This window comes from Mus caroli, chromosome 17 (genome assembly GCF_900094665.2).
Source record: "Mus caroli chromosome 17, CAROLI_EIJ_v1.1, whole genome shotgun sequence".
Taxonomy (NCBI): Eukaryota; Metazoa; Chordata; class Mammalia; order Rodentia; family Muridae; genus Mus; species Mus caroli.
Window position 1 is genome coordinate 4928279 of NC_034586.1, and position 21163 is coordinate 4949441.

General features: G+C 43.1%; 1 protein-coding gene across 3 annotated transcripts in view; it reads right to left on the reverse strand.

The window, feature by feature from the left end:
• Window positions 1-21163, reverse strand: part of Prkn (parkin RBR E3 ubiquitin protein ligase) — a 1182118-nt gene that overhangs the window by 42374 nt on the left and 1118581 nt on the right. For all 3 annotated transcript variants that reach the window (XM_021186390.2, XM_029471043.1, XM_021186389.2), the window contains one exon: window positions 8683-8766. In XM_021186390.2, the coding sequence (XP_021042049.1) occupies window positions 8683-8766 (84 nt within the window). The remainder of the gene's footprint in view (window positions 1-8682; window positions 8767-21163) is intronic.

Consider the following 21163-nt stretch of genomic DNA (forward strand, 5'->3'; position numbering starts at 1 on the left):
ATGCACCACCACTGCCTGGCTTGAATATATTTCTTAATGATTCATTTTTAATATTCTATGCTCTTTTACTATGCTTAATTCCCAAAGGATATATTCTGTATGTTTTGAAACAATTTAGTATTCAACATTAGATATAGGATCCTCAGTTATGGATAGTATTAAATATTCATTAATGATATTTTTAGGGTATGAAAGAATATGAATATAAAAGTTGAACAAATTTTTTACATATTATTTCTCAAAATACTCAATATTATTAATATGCTTGATGTATAAAATGCATTAAATAATAAAAATTTAAGAAAAAAAAAAAAGAATAACTGGCTGGCTAGTGTGTGTTTTCTATTCATGGATCCAAAAATAGCTCCTGGTTGGATGTGTGTGTGTGACTCACCAGGAACTTAAAGTGTTGTAGACAAATCCACTGGCTACAGTGGACTCCAACGCAGTAGGTGAGAACCCACTTTTAAAATTATTTGGTGAGTCTTCGATGGAATGCACACACAGGAATGATATAAGTCTGGGGGGAGGGGTGGTTTCTTAGGGAGAGGATTCCAGCATGCAGAACTAGAACAAAGGAACACAGCTGCTGCCAGAGAGAGCTCAAGCTGAGAGGCTGGGAACTCCTGCTGTGCAAACAGTCTGACTGGTTCCCAAGTGCTAGGAGGAGACAATGAGAAGCAAACTATAAAGCTGGCTGCCTCCAGCCAACAGATAAATAAAGGATAGAGATTTAGAAATCTGATTTAATTGTTTTTAAGGATAGAAGGGAATATACTGATGTTGCCTGAGCCATGTGGGGATTTCTTCCCGGGGTTCAAAACTGATACAAAGAGTTTAAGATGAGAGGCAGAGAGCCAGATGGTAGATGCAGCAGGCATTCAGCTCCACAGAAAAGAGAAGTTAGGGAGAATGAATGAACAAATGCTTTAAAGAGATGTAAAAGTCTTGCCGGGACAATTTCTTGGATCTTTGAATGTGGTCAACATGGGATTTCTGGGATTGTCAGCTTAGTATGATAAAAACTAGAGCCTGTAAATAGGCTTGTACAGTAAGAAAAAGGGATTTAATTAAAGTTAAATACAGAGACATATAAATATTGAGCTTTTGATCTTAAAAAAAAAAAAAAAGGTTACAAGCAGGAGGTAGGGAACCTAGCCTATCCCAGACAGTAGAAACTTGGGCCTTGAGAATTATACAAAGAGGAAGGGACATAGTACAATATGTACCCACAGAGATATTAATGTCCACAGTAGGGAGGAGTCAAGTTTACACAGATGTATCAATAATTTAGGCCTTGATCTCATGAAGGTCGGGGCAGGGAACAGAAGAAGCACTGTCCCAACAGATAATATTTGTTTAGGTAGCTTTAACTGCTTTGAATTGTTTTGATTATCAAAACGAGTGTGGGTATGAGTTTAGTGATTATGTTAAAGTTCCTCATGGAGAGAGGTCAAACTGTACCCATAGTGAATTCCGGTTACTGACCAAAGACATGCTATTTTGGGAGAAAGGCTCTGTATTTGTGTTGACAGGAAAGGAGAATAGGCTCTGGACCCCTTCCAGAGTGATATGTATCAGATATTATAGGGGAAGACCATCTGAAGATCTCAAAAAATTCGAGAAAATCACACAAGACAGGTAAATCAATCTGCTGATTCCTCGACATGGGAGCAGCCCAGTAACTGGCTTAGACATAAAAATGCCTCTAGCCAAAACTTGAGCTAAAATGAAACAATAAATCTTATTGGTGATGGAATCCCTAAGATTCTTTGCCCTCCTTCATATGACATGAGTGAAGATTTATTACACTTGGTTATTGATAAAATTAACTCATAAAAAAGACCATTTTCTTTCACCTGCTCAAACAAGGATCTGTGCACCCTGCCCAATCCATATGAATATCTTACTGGTATTGAAACTTTGTGAGATTCATATACTACAGAATGTACAGCTTTGGCAAGATTCATCCTCAGAGATGCTGAACTGACCTGCTACTCAAGCACCCAGCTTCCTGATGCTGTCCAGAGACTTACCTCCAGAACAGCTTCAGGAATTGTTGCTGATTCCAGGTCATCTCGCCTCATCTAACCTTTCAGATGGATACAGTCAAAACTTCGGTCAAGCCCGGAGACTTCTATGCATACAGAGACTGATAACTGATGCTAAAGCTAGCTTTCTTTTTGGTTTTTCGAGACAGGGTTTCTCTGTGTAGCCCTGGCTGTCCTGGAACTCACTTTGTACGCTGGCCTCAAACTCAGAAATCCGCCTGCCTCTGCCTCCCAAGTGCTGGGATTAAAGGCGTGTGCCACCACTACCCAGCTAAAGCTAGCTTTCTTAAGTCTAACCAATTTTCTAATTTTCCTACCCCTCCCCACCCCTTTAAAGAATTTGTCATCATCTCCAGTCAGCAGGAAGAAGGCATGGAGTGTCATCAGTCTGATTTCTTGGGTTTGGGTGTCTGGTTATGGTTATTTTACAAACCAGATAGGTTGCCATTTTAAGAGATAATTTGGGAATGGTCATAATTTTAAACACGGAAGAAATAGATGGGATGGATTGCTAAATTTTCTTTTTTCTTTTTCTTTTTTTTTTTTTTTTTTTTTTTTTTTTTTTTTTTTTTTTGGTTTTTTGAGANAGGGTTTCTCTGTNTAGCCCTGGNTGTCCTGGAACTCACTTTGTAGACCAGGCTGGCCTCAAACTCAGAAATCCACCTGCCTCTGCCTCCAGAGTGCTGGGATTAAAGGCGTGTGCCACCATGCCCGGCGGATTGCTAAATTTTCTTAAAGAAAGCATTATGCAACCATAATCTTACATTTGTAGAAATCTTTATAATTGGTAAAATTGAAGTTATAATCTCCTATACTGGTGTAGAATTTATATATTGATATAGAATTAAGGTTTTCATTGATATGAATCTGTATATTGATACAAAATTTGAAATTAATATTGTTGCTCTTAGATAGGCATTGTGCCTATGCAAGTCATTTAAGAACAAGACAATTAAAAGTAACACAAGTTAAGGGCTGGATAGTAAGCTTATGGTTAGGTTAGATTCTAATTTAATTATAATAAAGTACTTTCAATTTACTTAAATAGAAATGGCTAAGAGTAGCTAAGGTTTAACAGTTTAAATAACTTTACATAGCTAGTCTTCACAAACATCAGAATTCCACAAAATCTGACATTTAGTCATTTCATTATTATTAGAAGTTTTGACTAGAGACATGTCTACTCCTGACATTACCCCTTTCACAGTTCAAAGAAGATATTGAGTATCTTTACCTCCCAGTGAGGTTGCTTATCATGGCAAGGTAGCCGTGGGACAGAAATTGCCTATTTCATCTACAGACAAAATACTGTCCAAAATGGACACAGTGTGCAGAATAGTCGACTGTTGGCTCTGCCAAGTCAGAGTAAACAGTCCTTTATAATTCTGCTTTACAGAGGTCTATCAGCTGATCCTGGGCCAGAAGGCTGAAGACTGATACTCCAGTTTTGAGGAATGGGGGACTGTCCAGGTAGTCGGTTGTCTTTACAATTGTTTGAGAAGCTGTGTTTGGTGCTTCCTATATACCCAGGTAATGTTTAGTTCATTCTCAGATTTCTGACAGGGTTGGAGACTAATTATAGTCCCATGAACAAACTTAAGTTGTTTAACATTAAAGACATGACATAGAGTAGAAAGCATAGCTTTCAGATAGTATTACAGGCTAAAACCTAAACAAATAATTCTAAACAATTCAGGGATAGAATTGTAACTCTTTAAGTTAGGAATGATGGTCGAGTACTTTGTCTAATTGACAAATACGATGGACTAGATATTAGTTGTATATCCTACTTTGTAATTTACATGATTGTTACGGTTCTGTTCAATTTATGTTGGAGAGAAGAGTTGGGTTTTTTTTGTTTTGTTTTGTTTTGTTTTGTTTTTTAATTGGACAGAAAAGATGAGGTGTAGAGGGTGGTTCTGATGTTTTGATTGGGAATCTGTGTTTACTGATGCTGAAGATCCTTGTCCCCAATTGGTTTTTGATCTAGCAATAAAGATGTAAGTAGCCAATGACTGAGCATGGGGTGTGACACTGAGAGTTGTGTGGGTAGAGTGCATAGAGAATCAAAAGGACTTGGGAGAGAAGGGGATGCAGTAGTGACAGGAAAAAGGCCAACCAGGCATGTGAATTTTCAGGAAAGTGGCCTCTGGCCCCTGGGTGACTGGGCCTAAGGTAGCAGGGGAAGGTTTAGGAGTGCCTAGTCATCAAGTTAGCCAAGGCATGTTAAGAATAACTGGTGTGCGCCCATGTCCATTTATATGTGTGTGTGTGTGTGTGTGTGTGTGTATGTGTGTGTGTGTTCTATTCTATTCATAGATCTGAGATAGCTCCTGGGCAGGTGTGTATATATGACTCTCTGGGAACTTAAAGTGGTGTAGAAAAAAACTACCTACTACACATATATCCACCATGCCACTGTGATGTGTTACTATGGCACCCTGTGACAGTGCACTGTGAACTTTGGGTGACTGTACTTGTAGGCCAGCACTTTGACTTTTGCTGTTATGTTAGGCTTAGCAGGGAAACCTGAAGAAAAATGAAATTTATTACTGTATCACTAAAATATTGTGAGGTCTCTGAGTGGATTCAGTGCTGTTTCACAACAATTCCTGCTCTTCACTAGTGTCTGAATTTACTATGCCTGGAGGAGTATTTTGCTAGCCAGTAAGTAGCACCCCTCTTTTTTCTATGCAGAGAGACAGAAGACAGCTGAGAGGTGACACTGGTGCTTCCCTGGGGAGAAAGTGATCATCAGTACAGCTCCCAAAGGCTTGGTCAACAGTCACCTGGGGGTACCAGCCTTACACCCTTGGGTTGCCTTCCCCTAACCCTACCTTGCCTTTGATAAATGTCTATCGCAAAAAAGTTGTGATGAGGCTTAGAATTAGAAGGGACATTTGCAAGCCATTTGTAAACACATATATTCCTAGTGCATGCGATCATTTTTATCCCAGATAAATGCTGGCTTTATCCCCGTGATTCAGAAGGTTGGTGACTTGAGCTGTGGCTCCCTAGGGTAATCTCCCTTCCTCTTCTGACTGAAAAGATGACTGAGAGAAGAACCTTTCTGGGCTCCCCTTTCTGGAGAAGGCAATATCAAGAAACAGAAAGCAATCAGCTCTGAAGGAAAGGAGAGGAGTTACAAGTGGCTGCCTGGGAAGAATGCGTTGAGAGACCTGAGCTGAAGGGACGATGTGAAGAGGTCCAATGAGTGGGGTTTGCAAGTATTAGCAGCATTTGGACATGGGTGCCTTTGAAGACCAGTTTCAAGGGTGGGGGAGCTGCAAGCAGGTGCTGATTCTTTGATGTGAACAGTCTTCATTCTCAGAACTGCAGGGCTGGGAACCTGCCAAAGCTACCCTTCTACCAACTGTGTTTGAGGAATGTAGGCATCAAGGCACAGGTCAGCTCTATTGAAAACAGACCCCCTCCTTCAACAAGGATACAGCCCTTAATCCTTGTAATCTTTCTCAAGCAGTTCCTCAGCTGGGGATGAGGTATGTAGGTATATGAGCCTATTGGGGCAATTTGCATTTAAACCCCCACCCTGGACAGCAGACATGTTTTTCTTACGTTGTTGGTTGGCTTGCTTTGTTTTCAAATAGGAGGAATAGGAGTGTGGGTCTGCGATCAGGAGCTAGATGCAGAAGGCATGTTTGTTTGTTTGTTTGGTTGGTTGGTTGGTTTTTTTTGGTTTTTCCGAGACAGAGTTTCTCTGTATCGCCCTGGCTGTCCTGGAACTCACTCTGTAGACCAGGCTGGCCTCGAACTCAGAAATCCACCTGACTCTGCCTCCCAAATGCTGGGATTAAAGGCATGCGCCACCATGCCCGGCTCAGAAGGCACGTTTAGAGGCAAGAAGCTGTAGAGGAATATAAAACTTGAAATTAATCTGTCACTACCACCTGCCCAAGGACCAGGTAAGTTCAGGGCATGCTTGGAGTTGTAATTCTTGGACAAAAACAGAGCCTCACGGGAGAGTATGATGATCTATGTGTTTTGTCCATAAAATCCCTGACAACACACATCTCTGGGCCACTCTTCTGGAAATTCCAGGGAGTGGTCCTGACCAAAGTTCACCTATTTAGTATTTTTAGTAAAGCTTGCCTCAAATTTGGTCTGGTAAATCTAAGGAATAACACTAGGGCTCTATAATCAAGGCTGAAGAGGCACTATGGCATGCACTACCCATGACACATTGAAATCCTTATGTTGACTGTGCAACTTTTCAGTATCTAGAGAATTCATGGAACTGCCATACAAGCAGGGATCTTACCCTTTATCCACAAGGGCTTGGAACAATTCCTCATCTACTAAAGGTGTTTATGTATATTGCTGAATAAAATAATACCTTTCCACTATGATGCTACCAGAATTCAACATGCATCTATCCAATGTAAATGCACAGGTTCTGTATTGGACTTGGGGATGCAGAAATGGAGACAGGAGAAGAGCAGGAAAGATGCTTGTACCTTTGCCCACAAATGCTATCTTCCACAATAGTGTTTAGGACCACTGTCAAGAGTCTCATGCTTCCTTTTGATGAGCTCAGAACCACTTTCCATGACTTTCAGGGAAGTGTTATACAAAACTACATATTTGTTGAGCTTGGCCAGCAGTATGTTGATATAATTGTTGACCCTCTTTTAGCTCTCTCCCATGACTTTTCTCTGAGGGGAAACACATTCATTTTGCCAGCTAGCCAAGCAGGATTCTTGACATATACAAATGTTCCATTTAGCATGCACTGATAGTATGATGGGTATATGCCCTTTGGTGCTGGTCATATGAACTTAAGGTCATCTTTAATGCTCATTCCTCCATTTATATGGCCTAGATATTAAGGTTATAATGACCTTTAAAAACCTTAAACCAAGGTTGGATGTTCTCTCTTGAAGAGTGGGTGAAATTACTGTGGGAGTCAGGAACTTGGTCAGCTTAAGGGTAAATAAGGTTGTTCCTCGTTTTCAAGTAGAATCTCACATCTTGGGAGCTTTGGTTCACATCTGGGGTACTAATGAATGTAAATTGCTTGTTTATTCCCATTCCACAGGGCCTCTTACTTCATCATCCTGCACTATAAAGATCTCAAGGCATGGGTTCCAAGGCTATTATTATTCCTGTTTTCTGTACCCAGTGATCTTGAACTTGAGTATCCCTGAGCTGAAATAAATGAACAGAAGACACAGTTGCCTCCTTGACTGTATAAATAGAGTTCACTCCTAAGTCTACTGATATGCTGGTGGTCAACAACGGAGGATCTTATGGGAAGACCCGAGAGTACTGATTATATTTATTTAGTTATGCTAATATTGGGTAAACACAGCTGCACAATCCCTTACAGAGATGCACTTCTCTCTATGCTCACTTGCAATCATCCAGCACTTTCATGTTCTCAGCTATAAAATTGATATGCTCTGAAATGTCCATGTCTACGTACTAGGTTCTTAACAATGAGACGGGATGTCTATTTGCCTAGGTTTGGTGTTTGAACCCTTGTCAGCCACTGTATTGAGAGAAAAGTGATAAGTGAGTTCATCAGCTACTCTGAAGTTCCTAGCTCCTCTCTCCTGATGTTTGATTGATCACAATTAATAAATAAAAGGATACATGCTTGCATTTTCCTAAGCTGTGTGTAGCTCGTTAGTGGGCAGGGTTCAGGAAATGTGCTCTTTACTCAATCAGGATGAAGACACAGTTTAGCACTGTCTGTGAGACTGATGGAAACACACAGCTGTTTCCTTGAATATGATAGGATGCGATGCATGTTCAGTAGTCACTGTATACGTACAGTTCCTGACCAACTTTTCTGAGTAGCTACAAGCTTGAATGCTCTATAGTAGTGCTGTGCGGTGGCCATGGCAAAGTCTACTTGGCCTGTTGATCTCCAGGGCTAGCAATCAAGATCCTACTGTGTGCCGTGAGGCCAAGTTGGGATGTTTTGTAGGTAAGAGTCTTTCAGAGCACCTTTGACTTTGTAATATTTGCAGCTTATGATGGGTTTATTTGGGACATCACTTCATCATAAGCCAGGGATGTCTGAGCATGCAGAGATAATGTCTACCAGCCTGCCAGGTGTGTCCAACTTTCTGAAATTGTGACAGATGTCATCTATATACACTGTCTTGCTTTGAGAACAGCTCAATCAAGGGTCCCCCCCCCCCAGATTGCAAAAAATACTTTTTGTAATGGTCTAAGTAAGTTTATGATTCAGTATTGAGTTGGATCCATGGCTGTGTTGTGCAATCAACCTATAGGTCACAGGTTGGGCACACTTGCAACAAAGGCATCAAATAATGAAATAAAAGAAGAGGTAGTACTGATTTTTCTGATTTAGATACTGTTCAGTTGTCTTATCCCAGTCTTCTCTGATCACACTGGTGTGCCTTATCCCTATTCCATACTCCCCAAGGAGAAAAGCTATCAGGGATCAGGGATATACCTGTCTTGGGAAAGCTACAAGGTTCCCTGTGAGTGGGGGGTAATCTTGAGGAAGGCTGAGGCTCACTCAGTTGCAAGGTTTCTGCCCTTAGACTTTCTTGGTGCAGGTAACTTCCTGTGACCTTCGGAGGGAGCTGCTGCTTACCAGGTACCAGGCATCGCTTAGCAGGATGAGGGAATCGCTTACCTGAGAAGTGGCTCCTGAGGGTTCGAACAGTGAGTCGCAATCCCCTTCATGGTATGCTTCCTTACAGTCCCGGCAGAAAACAAACTGCAAGAGAACAACAGGGTGTATCAGAACATCTCGGTGCATTCTAAACTCTACTTTGGTCTCTGGCTTGAGTGATGCCTCCTGGGTCAAATTACTCTTGGCAAATTGGGATCAGCTTATATTTCCATGGCTCTGCTCATGGTTAGAGGGTGTTCTGTGTGCCTCAGCAGGGTTACAGACACGAACCGTGCGTATCTCAGCCATGTCTGAGGCTGTCGCAGTGGCTGAGGACAGCTCCACACGGTGACTCACTGAACTGGGGTCATCATCCCACCGGACACCTGAGATATCACAGGAAAGCCACCATAGGAAGGCCTGGAACTCTCAGAAGCCTCTCAGAGGCTTGGGAGTCCCCAAGCTCCTGTGACAGGACATCAACTGGGCATTTGTCACTGTTTTGATGGAGGTAAAATGATTCTGAACTGAAAAATGAAGGCAAACCAAACAGTGCCAATGGCACCCGACTTTGTTTTCAAAGGACTTTAGCTGATTCTCTGGGACTCAGGAGAAATGCCAACCCCCATGCTCTTTCCTCACAACACCTTCACCATGCAAGGAGAGTCATCAGCTGCAGGTTCAACATCCCTCAGTCCAAGACGTTTGGGACCAGATTTAATTCAAATTTGGTATGATTTTTCAGATTTCATAATGTTTGCATACACACACACACATAAACATGCATACACATATACATATTTACATATACATATCATATCTATACACACATATATACACACATATATACATACACATATATACACATATATATGTATATATATACACACACACACACATATGTGACTAGTGGAAGATTTGGGGGATCGAACACAAATTAAAGCACACAGTTTATTTAATATGTGCCTTACCCACATAGCCTGATGGAAATCTCATACTTTTTTTTTTTTTTTAGTATGCCTGTTGCTTTTAAATTTTAATTTTAACAATTTTATGGGTTTGGATATTTTGCCTGCATGTGTGCCTGTATGTATACCACGTATGTGCCTGGTGCCTGTGGAGGCCAGGAGAGGCTATCATATCCCCTGGAACTAGAGTTACAGGCAGTTGTGAGGCGCCATGTGAGTGTTGGAAATTGAATCCAGATCCTCTGGAAGAGCAGCCACAGCAGAAAGGCTGACCTCAGAGTGATGGGATTTCATCTTCACTCAGAAGCTGAAGTAGGTGGGAAAGGGTTAGGGTTAGGTTAGGGTTAGGGTTAGGTTAGTGTTAGGGTTAGGGTTAGGTTACAGTTAGGGTTTGGATTAGGTTACGGTTAGGTTAGGGTTAGGGTTAGGGTTAGGGTTAAAGATGGACAGCACAGCTAGGCTCTATGCCCCGATATTGTATTTATCCCCACTGGATACAGAGAGTTAGTGCTGCTTCCAAAGGTCTATCATTCTTTTTAGAGGGCAGGAATCTCGTGATAGGCTCCACCCTACCCTCCGCGTTGGTATGCTCAGTCGGCTCATCCATAGAGAGCTGGCTGTGACTCCCTGCCATTGTGGGAAGCTAGTCTGATCTCTCTGCGTGACAGGGAAAGCTCTTCACATCTTATTAGCCCCGGGATGAGATATAAAATCAGTTTCATGGTGCAGATACACCCTGGAGGTTGATCAGTTTGTCAGAATAAATAGGCCTCTCCTGACGCAAAGACATTAAATTCACTGGTACCGTGAAAAATGGACCATAAAGGGGACAGGGGGTAGGAAAGAAAGAAAGAAAAAAAGAAAAAGAAAAACCAAGGCAAAACACACACAGACAGAAGCCCCACGCCGTGACTGGTGTGAGGAGGGTGAAAGTCTGGGTGAATATGCTGGTAGTGACATTAATTCCTGTGTTAATTTGCATCTATTCCAAGGCAGCTGTATCACATAGCTTAGGGTCCAGTTAGTGACTTGAATCTGTCCTGTATCAGCTGAGTGACCATCTAGAACACTGGTTCTCAGCCTGTGGGTCTCCATCCCTTTGGGTCGGGGGTCAAATGACCTTGCCACAGGGGGCACCTAAGGACACCAGAAAACCTAGATATTTACTTTGCCATTCACAACAGCAGCAAAATTACATTTGTGAAGTAGCAGCGGAAATACTTTTACACGGTTGGGGTCAGGGGTGGGGTGGGTTGGTGGTGGTCACCACAACATGAGGGACTACATTAAAGGGTGGCAGCTTTAGGAAGGTTGAGAACCACTGGTCTAGAAGGGTCTGGTTTGATCTTGAGAGTGTTTGGGGGATTTGTAATCACATTATTCTGAACATTCAACAAGAGGCTTGCTTGAATGCAAAGGATTTCAGTTTCTAAACCGTGCCCAAAGGTTCTAGGGTGTGGCGGAAAACTCACGGGGCTGAACTGGACTGGTTTAAGTTTTTGAGTAAAACACAGTGACCATTAACATCTAGAAGCCTCTATGAATTGACGTCATTCCTGTGAAACTACAGACCTCATAGCTGTCCAGGTCCTCCCTGCAGTGATAGGGACTTGTATACAAATGCTTGTTTTCTTGGCTAGTCCCTGAAAACCATGCAGATACTCAGCTACACGCACACAATTCGAGGGCAATCTCTCTCTCTCTCTCTCTCTCTCTCTCTCTCTCTCTCTCTCTCTCGCTCTCTCTCTGTCTCGTTTTTTAACAGTGGGAAATATTTGTTCTTTTTTTAGATTATATATATATATATATATATATATATATACACACTGTAGCTGTTTTTATATTTATTTATTTATTTTATGTATATGTATACACTGTATCTGTCTTCAGACACACCAGAAGAGGACATCTGATTCCATGTGAGCCACCAAGTGGTTGCTTGGGATTGAACTCAGGACCTCTGGAAGCTCTGTCAATGCTCTTAACCACTGAGCCATCTCTCCAGCACCAATGTTTTATTCTTAAATGTCTAAAAGGAAATTCATTCCTGAAAAAGAATTACAAGGTACATGGATTCAAAGGAAAAAAAAAATCTCTGAAATTCCCCTCCCATCTCTCCAGCACTAACCATAGCCACAACTTACCTGAATGCTCTTTAAGAACGTCTTTTTTGAAACCAACTCATTGTAATTTGATTCCTATCTAACAAGATGCCATCTTTCCATACATCTATTTCCATGCCATGGATTTTTTTGGGGGGTGGGGAGATAAGGTCTAAGTAGGTCAAATTTGGGATTAAGCCTTACTCTGGCCTTAGTCTCTCGAGTGCTGGATGAGGCAACAGAAATCTTTGGGACGATTCTCTGGGCCAGTGCAGAAACTCTGCTGGTGCTGAAATAGTGTCAAGAGGGAGAGCTTCTTTGGGAGAAGACAGACAGACAGACAGACACCCCTCCCCACTGCAGTGGTTCCATGCTCACTGCTGGCCAGCTTGTCTCCCATGGGGTTTATGGGGGTTTCTCTGATTAGTGGCATGGAAGGCTGGCATTTTGCACAGATATCGCCTATGTGTTAATCATGGCCTTAGAGCTGCCAAGACTCCCCGGATCTGTACACTGCCCTTCCGAATCTCTGGAGCAGATGTCAGCTGAACCGAGGGAGACAACTATGGTCCCTTTACACAGCTTGTTTTCCCTGCGTCGCCTTCTCTTGAGAGGGATCTTACAATCACCAACGATTTCTATAGCATTTCATTTTGCTTTTTAAAATTTGAAATATGTAAGTTTTTCCAAGACAAGGTCTCATCTTGTAGTACAGTTTGGGCTTGGACTCACTACATAGCCCAGACGGGCTCTGGTTAAGCTTTCCGTGTGCTCAGACCTACCAAGTTTATGGGTGTGTGCAACCCCACCTGATTTATATGCCTTTAAAACGTTACACAAGTATAGGATTGGAGATTTTGCTCAGTGGTAGAGAACTTGTCTAGAAAGCTTAAGGCTCTGGGTTCAGTCCTCAGCTATGGAAAACAAAAGACAGAATAACAAAAAAGATCAAATAATGCCAATGGTGGTAGCACATGCCCTTAGTCCTAGCACTCCTGAGGGAGGTAGAGGCAGGCAGATCTCTGAGCTTGAGGCCAGCCTGTTCTATAGATCGGTCTACAGGACAGCCAGGGCTATACAGAGAAACCCTGACAAAAACAAACAAACAAACAAATTAATTTACAGAAGTGATCCACACTTACTCTTCTGGCTTTCTGCACCATGGTCCATTGTTGGGCTTCATTAGAAGGGTCAAACACATGCCCATATGAGCACCTGTGATGGCAGCTTCATTATAAACAGCCCTCACAGGCCCATCACACTCCGACAGAGGGATTGCTCTGAAGACATTTTACAGACAATGCTGGTTTTCAGTGAAATTTCCCAAGGTGATCTGGGTGGATGGATTCAATCCTACATGGGCTTCAGGGTCAGGCTGTGCCGACCAGTTTCATCCTGTCCTTCCCAAGGTCTGTCCTGTTGTGGACTTGAGGCAGGTTTATCTAGCTCACAGACCTGGTAAGCCAATTCTTCAATCACACTCTTAATATAAATAAGTAATTTGCATCTTTATAGCTATATATGTGTGCATATATGCATAGGTATAACCAACACATACGTGTGTGTGTGTGTGGCTATAATCATAATCTATACATATGTGTGTTTGTTTATTTAGGTGTTATCTCTCTCACATGAGTGAGTGTGTGTGTGTGTGTGTGTGTGTGTGTGTGTGTGTGTAATCATCCTGGTGGCTCTGCTTCTCTGCTGGAGCCCTGGCTGACATGTCTCAGAAAAATTATAAGTCATCTTATGCCCTGTCTTTTGTAAAACAGTGACCATAAAACCACAACAATTTAAACTTTCTGTATTCAGTTAAGAGAACTTGTTGCTCTTGCAGAAGACCCTGGTTCAGTTCCCAGTGTCTGTGTGACAGCTCACAACTATCTGTAACTCCTGTTCCAGGGGATCCAGTGCAGGCAAAGGTCACTGCTCTCAAAAGCATGATTGTGTCCTTTGATCTGACAATGAACAAGAGAACCCAAAGATCCAATGCTCTGAGCCAAGGGATAGAGGAATGCAGAAACATAACCTGGATACAGGAGTCAATGTTACCTCTAGCACATATCCAAGTCCAGGAGACTGTGTCTAACTTCCTCTTAACTGAGGTGATAAACTTATCTTGAGTGCCTGAGAAGAGGTCAAAAAACCCTTGCACTACTTAATAAAGCCTAAATCTAATAAATTCATATTTTTCTACTTAGTAAGAGCTGAGCTTTTGTTAGCACGGAGTCCAGTTTTCCCTCACAATTAGCACACTGAGTGTGGTTACATGAGACAAAGTTATGCTTAAGTCAATGGTGGGTATCTGAGATCCAAGCGCCAGGGCATACATCACTGAAGAAGTGGGGGCTGGGGGGAGAGAGACTGCAGGAGATAAAACAGAAGAACCTGCCAGGAAACCGACAGTGCGTTTATCAGAAGCACCCAACAGAATGGGCTGTTACTGATTGATAGAGAGGACAATAACAGGTTGTTACTGATAGAGAGGACAGCATGGGCTGTTACTGATAGAGAGGACAATGTTCTGCACTCACAAAAAAAATCTTTGTTGAACAGAGTAATCAGGAACCTGAGCAAAGGAACAGGAATACAGTCTGTAACAGGTAACGCCTGCCTGCCAGGAAAGATACAGAAGAAAGCACTGCCTCCATTGGATGCCATCCTGCCATCCCTGGAGACCTTGTAGGGCGAGGCAAGAAGCTACACAGTTAGACAGTGGCAGTGATGACCTTCATCCTGGGGTGGGGGAGGCCAAGGCCAAACAGTATCTTTGGGTCCTACAGTTTTAACTTAAAAAGTTTAAAAATAATGTGGAAAAAAAGCTTATAGAATAAAGATATAAAGAAAATGTTTTATATGGCGTGCTTATGTTTAAAAATTATATAAAGTATGTTATATTAAGCTAAAGCTGATTTAATGTTGAAAAAAGAACAATGTGGGTGTGCATGTGTGTGTGCATATGTGTGCGCATGTGTGTTTAGTGTCTGGTCTGCAGAGGTTTACAGTGCTGTCCTGGGCCTTCACACTGGATCCCCTGGGACTGGAGTTACAGATAGTTGTGAGCTGTCACTCGGGCTCTGGGAACTGAACCAGTATCTTCTGCAAGAGCGACAAGTCCTCTTAATGGATAAAGCATCTCTCCTGTGTTAGCCGTTAACCCAGAGCCAACTTCATCTCTATACACTCCGCTCTACGTCAGTGCCTTAGATAGAAATGCTGTTTTAACATCTTTCACTGTGTTCTTACTGGATCTTTGTATGTTGACATACATTTAGATAGACAAATGCTTGCCACTGGGTGACATCTGTCTGCAGTCTTCAACACAGTAGCATGCTGTGAAGATACCTAGCCAGGACCTACAGGCTGTACTCTACCCCTTAGGTTTGCCAGAGGCGGTAACCTCTTAGTGTTTTATAACTACAACCCATGATGTTTCCCAAATGACAATCTCCTAATGGCATACTCTCAGGACATATCCCCATCATGACAGGAGGCATGACTGCGTTAAAAATTATGTGAAAGAACAGCATGCTCCAATTCACAAAATAGTCTGTAAGATATTTACATTTAGAAACGTAGCCTGGCGTTGTGGTGCACGGCTTTAATCCCAGTCCTCAGGAGGCAGAAGTAGGCAGATCTTTATGAGTTTCAGGCCATCCTGATCTATACAGTGAGTTCTAGGATACACCACGGTAAGACCCTGTTAACTAAACCAAACCTAACCATAGGTCGGGATGTAGGTCAGTTGGTAGGATGCTTGCCAAGGATGCAGGAAGCCCTGGGTTGGATGTCAGCACCGCATAAGCTGGGCATGGTGGATTGTTCTTATAATATCAATTCTCAGTAAGTAGAGGCGGGGTACCAACGTCACCCTTGTTTACATATTGACTTCAAGGTCAGCTTGGAACATATGAGACTTGTCTGAAAAATGATAACAAGATTAAGATATACATTTAATCTATTGCTTCAAAACAGAACCTTTGAAGCCAGAGGCTCTAGAGAGAGTTTGAGACTAAAACAAGAACAATCGACAGTACAGGTTAAGGTTTCTGTTTACAGTTAAGAATAAGTTCCTGTTTGTCCTGGGCAGTTTGAGGTTTCTGTTTGTAGTAAAAGAACAAGTTCCTAGGCCAGTGGTGGTGCACGCCTTTAATCCCAGAACTTGGGAGGCAGAGGCAGGCAGGAGGCCAGCCTGGTCTACAAAGTGAGTTCCAGGACAGCCAGGGCTATACAGAGAAACCCTGTCTCGAAAAACCAAAACCAAAACCAAAAAACAAAAAATAAAACAAACAAACAAACAAAAAAGAACAAGTTCCTGTTTGTCCTGTGTTAAGTCCTTGTAAGTTAAGGTTTCTATTTGTAGTTAAGGATAAATTCCTGTTTTTTAGATCTGATGTAAACTGCAAAACATGTTTTTCCACCAACACTAAAGTTGTGACTCCGTTTACATGATATATAATATCCTTACCCTGTTCCTTCCGTTTCACTGTATCTTTCTGACACTGCATAACAGCCGACTCTCTCATCTCTCCTATAAAAGGGACCTCAAGAGGCTGGCAGGGGCTGCTCTCTAAAATCCCAACTTAGGGAGAGGCAGCCTGACTGACCAGTCCCAGTATACCCCCCAAATGCAGCTTGCTTTAATTGGACAATTATGGATTGGTCTTTCTCCTCTCAGTTTTCAGGGTTGCCACAGAGGCATCTCTTTGCTCTGCATGTTTGCATATTCAAAGAAGGCACACGGTTTCTGGCACATAGTAAACACAATAAGAAATAGTTTCTTACTGGGCTTTATGCTCCCTATGTAATAAAAATGTTTAGCACCTGGCTACCTAACATACATCCCAGTCTACTGATGATACAGATTGTCATGTGAAAGTCTAGGACGTGTTCGGCAACGTCAAGTCTTGTCTGCTTAGAGAAAGGGATGCAAGCACTACTTGTGTGTATATACAAAGGGCCATTAATCCCTCGGACCGTTAACGCCATGGAGCTGGAAAAATTGCTGCTGGTGTTAATCTGTCAGTATGATAGTGGTGGAGCTATCACATGATTGATGCTTAAGTCTTGTTTCTCATATGCTCATAATGGACAAACTCGAGATGTGTACTTTCTCTTTGGAAGCATGATGGGAGACCCAGTGAAGTAGCCTCTGATGCAATTGGGACAGCCAAGGAGCTGCTGATCAATGGAGGTCAGAGCCGGTTGGAACCTACAAGCGGTGACCCTTAAAATCAGATTTTGATTCTTAATGTTGATGAATGATCTCTACATGAAACCCCAAATCTCTTTGTACCCGTTTCCTGTCACAATTGTATCTGTATTAAAAGCATTCTGTCATGTGCCGCCTATTTTTTTCTACTGGAGATCTGAAGTTCTATCTTAAAAGACTAGGAGGGAATCAAATGACACCATAGGACCCTTCTTTGTGGTTTGAGGAAACATCAAAAGCACAAAGCAGGCATGTGTGGGTTTTTTCCTTCCTTGGGGACAGAAGAATCAGGACTCTACCTTAGGCGACTGTCCTGAAGGTGGCAGCAGAGATATGTAATTTCAGACCAGCAGCCTGTGAAACCAGCACATCGACAGGGCGATGCTCCTGGTGGTGGGGGACCAGGCGCTGATCTATGCAAAACCTGTCCTAACAAGACAGTGGGGCTGAGTGGAAATGGTTTGGGCAATAGCACACCAAGCCGTGGGCTGGGAAAGACGAAAGGGAAATTGTTTCACGTGCATAACGTATGAAAACCACAGCCTAGTGGTAGGAGGCAAATGGAGGTGGTGCCAAGCTCCAAACACAAACAGACCAAGACAACCCTTTACAAAGTAGTCTCTTCAAATGGCCGGGTAAAGGTCTCAAGAAGGCTGGCAAAACGCCTCTACTCGTATTCCCGCAGAACCAGCAAACCTCTGTGCTGCTCCAGAGACATGCTGGTTTTAGGTTCATGACCTTGAATCTGCCCTTGGTTTAATGTCCATCCATGGGCTCTGATCATCGATTCCCTCTTCTTGTACGTCATGAATGCATCCCAAGCTTCAGGCGCATAGTCATAGTTTACACACTGTCTGGACGAGCGAGTGGAAACCTTTACGGCGAGTTTAGAATCAGAGCATCACAACCAATATCACAATCACAATCCACCCAGATTGCCACCAGCGGAAAGGAAACCTTGCTTACACTGAGGGACGCCTAGCAACCAAACTAACTTCAGAAGTGAGCCTCTGCCCTTGTGCCCTTCACTGGACCCTAGTCAGCTCCAGGGTGTGGAGAGGGTGTTGCTGAGAATTAAACCATGCAATTCATAAGTACACACAAAGGCATTGCGATTTGATTCCTACCTCAGGAGAGTTTTCTTTCCCTTAACTTAAAATGTTCATTGCTGGTTTATTTTTTTCTTTCCTTTGCTGGATTTATTGGTGTATAATTTGTATAGTCATAGATTTTTTTTTCCCTCCTTTTTCATTCTTCACTTAACATTCCGATTGCTACCCAACTCCTGGACTCCCCCTTTCATAGTCCCTTCTTCCACCCCCTTCCCCTTCTCCTCTGAGGAAGTGGAGGTCCCACTGGGTATCCCCTCCACCCTGGTACATCAAGTCTCTGCGGGGTTAGGACATCTTCTCCACTGAAGGAAGACAAGGCAGCCCAGCTAGAAGAATGTATTTCAGAATAGCTTGTGTGGGCTGGAGGATGGTTCAGTGGATAAGAGCACTGCTGGCTCTTCCAGAGCACCTGAGTTTGATGCCTAGTACCTGTATGGTAGCTCACAACAGCCTGTAACTCCAGTTCCAGGAGACCCAACACCCACTTCTGAACTCTGTGGGCACAACGTGGATATGGGTCATAGACCTTCATGCAAGTAAAACAACCACCTACATAAAAATAAATAAGAAATAGTTCATGTACTTGTTGAATGGATTACACATCAGCACAAGTTCAAGAGGTACCACAAAAAAATTCGTTTTTCTTGGTCAGCTACAGCTACAGAGCTTTCCAGAGGATGCACTCCTGATTAGTGCATGTTCTAGAAATATTTTATACTCCGAAGTACACATAAATAATATTTTAAAACCACACGGTCTATAAAATGTCCTAATTTGTATTGTGGGCAACACCTTGGTCTTTCACTTACGGCCTTGTACAGGTCTTGAATTTCGTTCCAGTCTCCTTGGATCTAAACAGCCATGTAAGATTCCAGTGGGCACACAGGCCTCACACCCTTTCCCCGTCTCTACATTATAAACAAAGCATTGGGGAACCTTGTCTCTGTAGCTGGTTTTGTATAGGAAAAATAAAATCTGTAGGTTGAATTTCAGGAAGTAATGCAGTTAGGCTGAAGGGTGTGTGCAGCTACCTGTGGGGAGGGTTTGTGATCTCCGCAGCGAGTCTTGGGAAAGGCCACTTCCTGCCCCTTCCCTGACATGCTGTGACCAACCACCTTGCTTTTCAAGCTGCACTGAGAAGAATCTCAAAGGAACACCAGCACGTTCACTGAGAACTTTTTAGTATACATGTCTGTAACCAGAGGGACAGACAGGATGCTGAACAACTTCTAAGCCTAGTCTCTGTAGCTGAACATGGGTCCCTCCCGATGTCCCTCTCTGTCCATTCCCAGTGCCTCTTGCTTAAAGCCTTTCTTTGTTCTGTTCTGATTCTGGCCCTCTTGGTTGATGCTAACGCTGACAGCCAGCACAGAGGAGGGCCATGGAAATAGGAGAGTACTAGGTCTCACCCCCCCATGCAGTGTCCTGGGCCTTAACTTGGCAGAATGGGTCCCCAGGAAGTGGGGGAGGGGAGGGAGGCACAGTTTATGACAGTGATTCTGGGTCCTGCTCACCTCCCCTGTTCCCCTCCTGTTTGTCTTAGCTGTGAGTGTTTTAAAGAACAATTCCCACAGTGAAGGCCTTTGCCTTGTAATGGCTCCCTTGTTCCCAAAGGCTAAAGTAGGATTTAGTTGCAAGCTGAGACTCTCAAATGATTTCATGCCAAGATTCACACCATCCATGTTCCTTTAAACAAACTTCTTGGTGGGTAAATTTTCATCTCTAACTGAGAATTCTGCTTACTGTCTTGGAAGGCCTGCCCAGCTCTGCTTTCAAACCAGCATTTCCCAGACCTTCTGGAGCAGTTGGAGTACTCCAGAAACGGAGCACTGGTCGCAGAGTTATCAGATCCAACACCACTTTCAAATATTGCCATTAATTAGGGAGCGTGTTTGAATGTGGCCATTCATTAGTAAAACGAGCAACATATGTCTTCTATAATTTTTAACTGGTCTCTAATCCTCCTGACCTTATCATTTACAATCTGTAGCAAGGCACTAGACTCTGTAAAAATGATTATACCACGCCAGTAAAAAGTGAAATCCAAGCCATACGGCAATTTGAGCCAAATTTGTCCCATATGCCTGTGGGCATCCTTATGCTCTCTAGCACAGTAGGGGAGGTAAATGTCTCTCCTTCCAGAACACCTGGGCCCAGCCCTTGGCAGTTTGCGGGATGTAGTAGTTTCGGAGATGGTCCAATCATGCTGGAGGCACCCCGCAAGCGCACTGTAGACGGTTTTCTTTTCTACTTCATCAATAAGCAATAAATCAACCCCAAGTGCATATTAAACTGGCCTTTCTGATGTACTCCTGTAATCCCAGAGCCTGGGAGGTAAGAGAATTATGAGTTTAAGGATAGTCTAGGCAATCTGTGAAAAGCCACATCTTGGGGAAAAAAAAGATACATATTAACCTTTGAGTGGGTATTGCACAGTGGCACAGGTATAGCTGGGAATGGGACACCCATCCTCACCTCTTGCCACTAAGCCTGAGCAAGGCCATCAGTGTGTTCTGCTTTCAAGTCTGCTGCTTCTTCCTCCTGCTGGAGGCAGTACCCAGCGTCATCTCCTTCTTATACATATGACTGCTGACAAACTTGTCCACACCAAGCAATATTCACCCACCTCCTCTTAGGTAGTCAAGCTTTTATCATCGTCGTCGTCATCATCATCATCATCATCATCATCTTACACATTTGCATCTCCCCAGGAATGGGAAATCATAGTTACTTATGGGTACTCAGAATCAGAGGCTTACAGCTGGGGTGGAGGGGCAGTCCTCACGTCGAATGGGTGAGCCGTGGAACAGCTGCACATTGTGGGTAGAACTTGATCACATGCCTGGCTGGGTAGTCCTGTGTGCAAGACTAGTAATCAAAGGAAGGAGAGGGGAGTCAGGGGGCATGGAAGGTCATGGGAGAGGGCCCATGGCATTGGTTTTTTGCCCTCCATCTTTTTGCAAGCTGTGTGCTGCCAACTTTACATTTCCATTAGATGGGCTGTGGGCACTTCAGATCTTTGCAGAGTGAACTGGTAGGAGGAGCTAGAAGAATCCCCTCGTGTGACCAAGTTTCTGACACTGTTATCTACAATGTTCGTGCTTGATA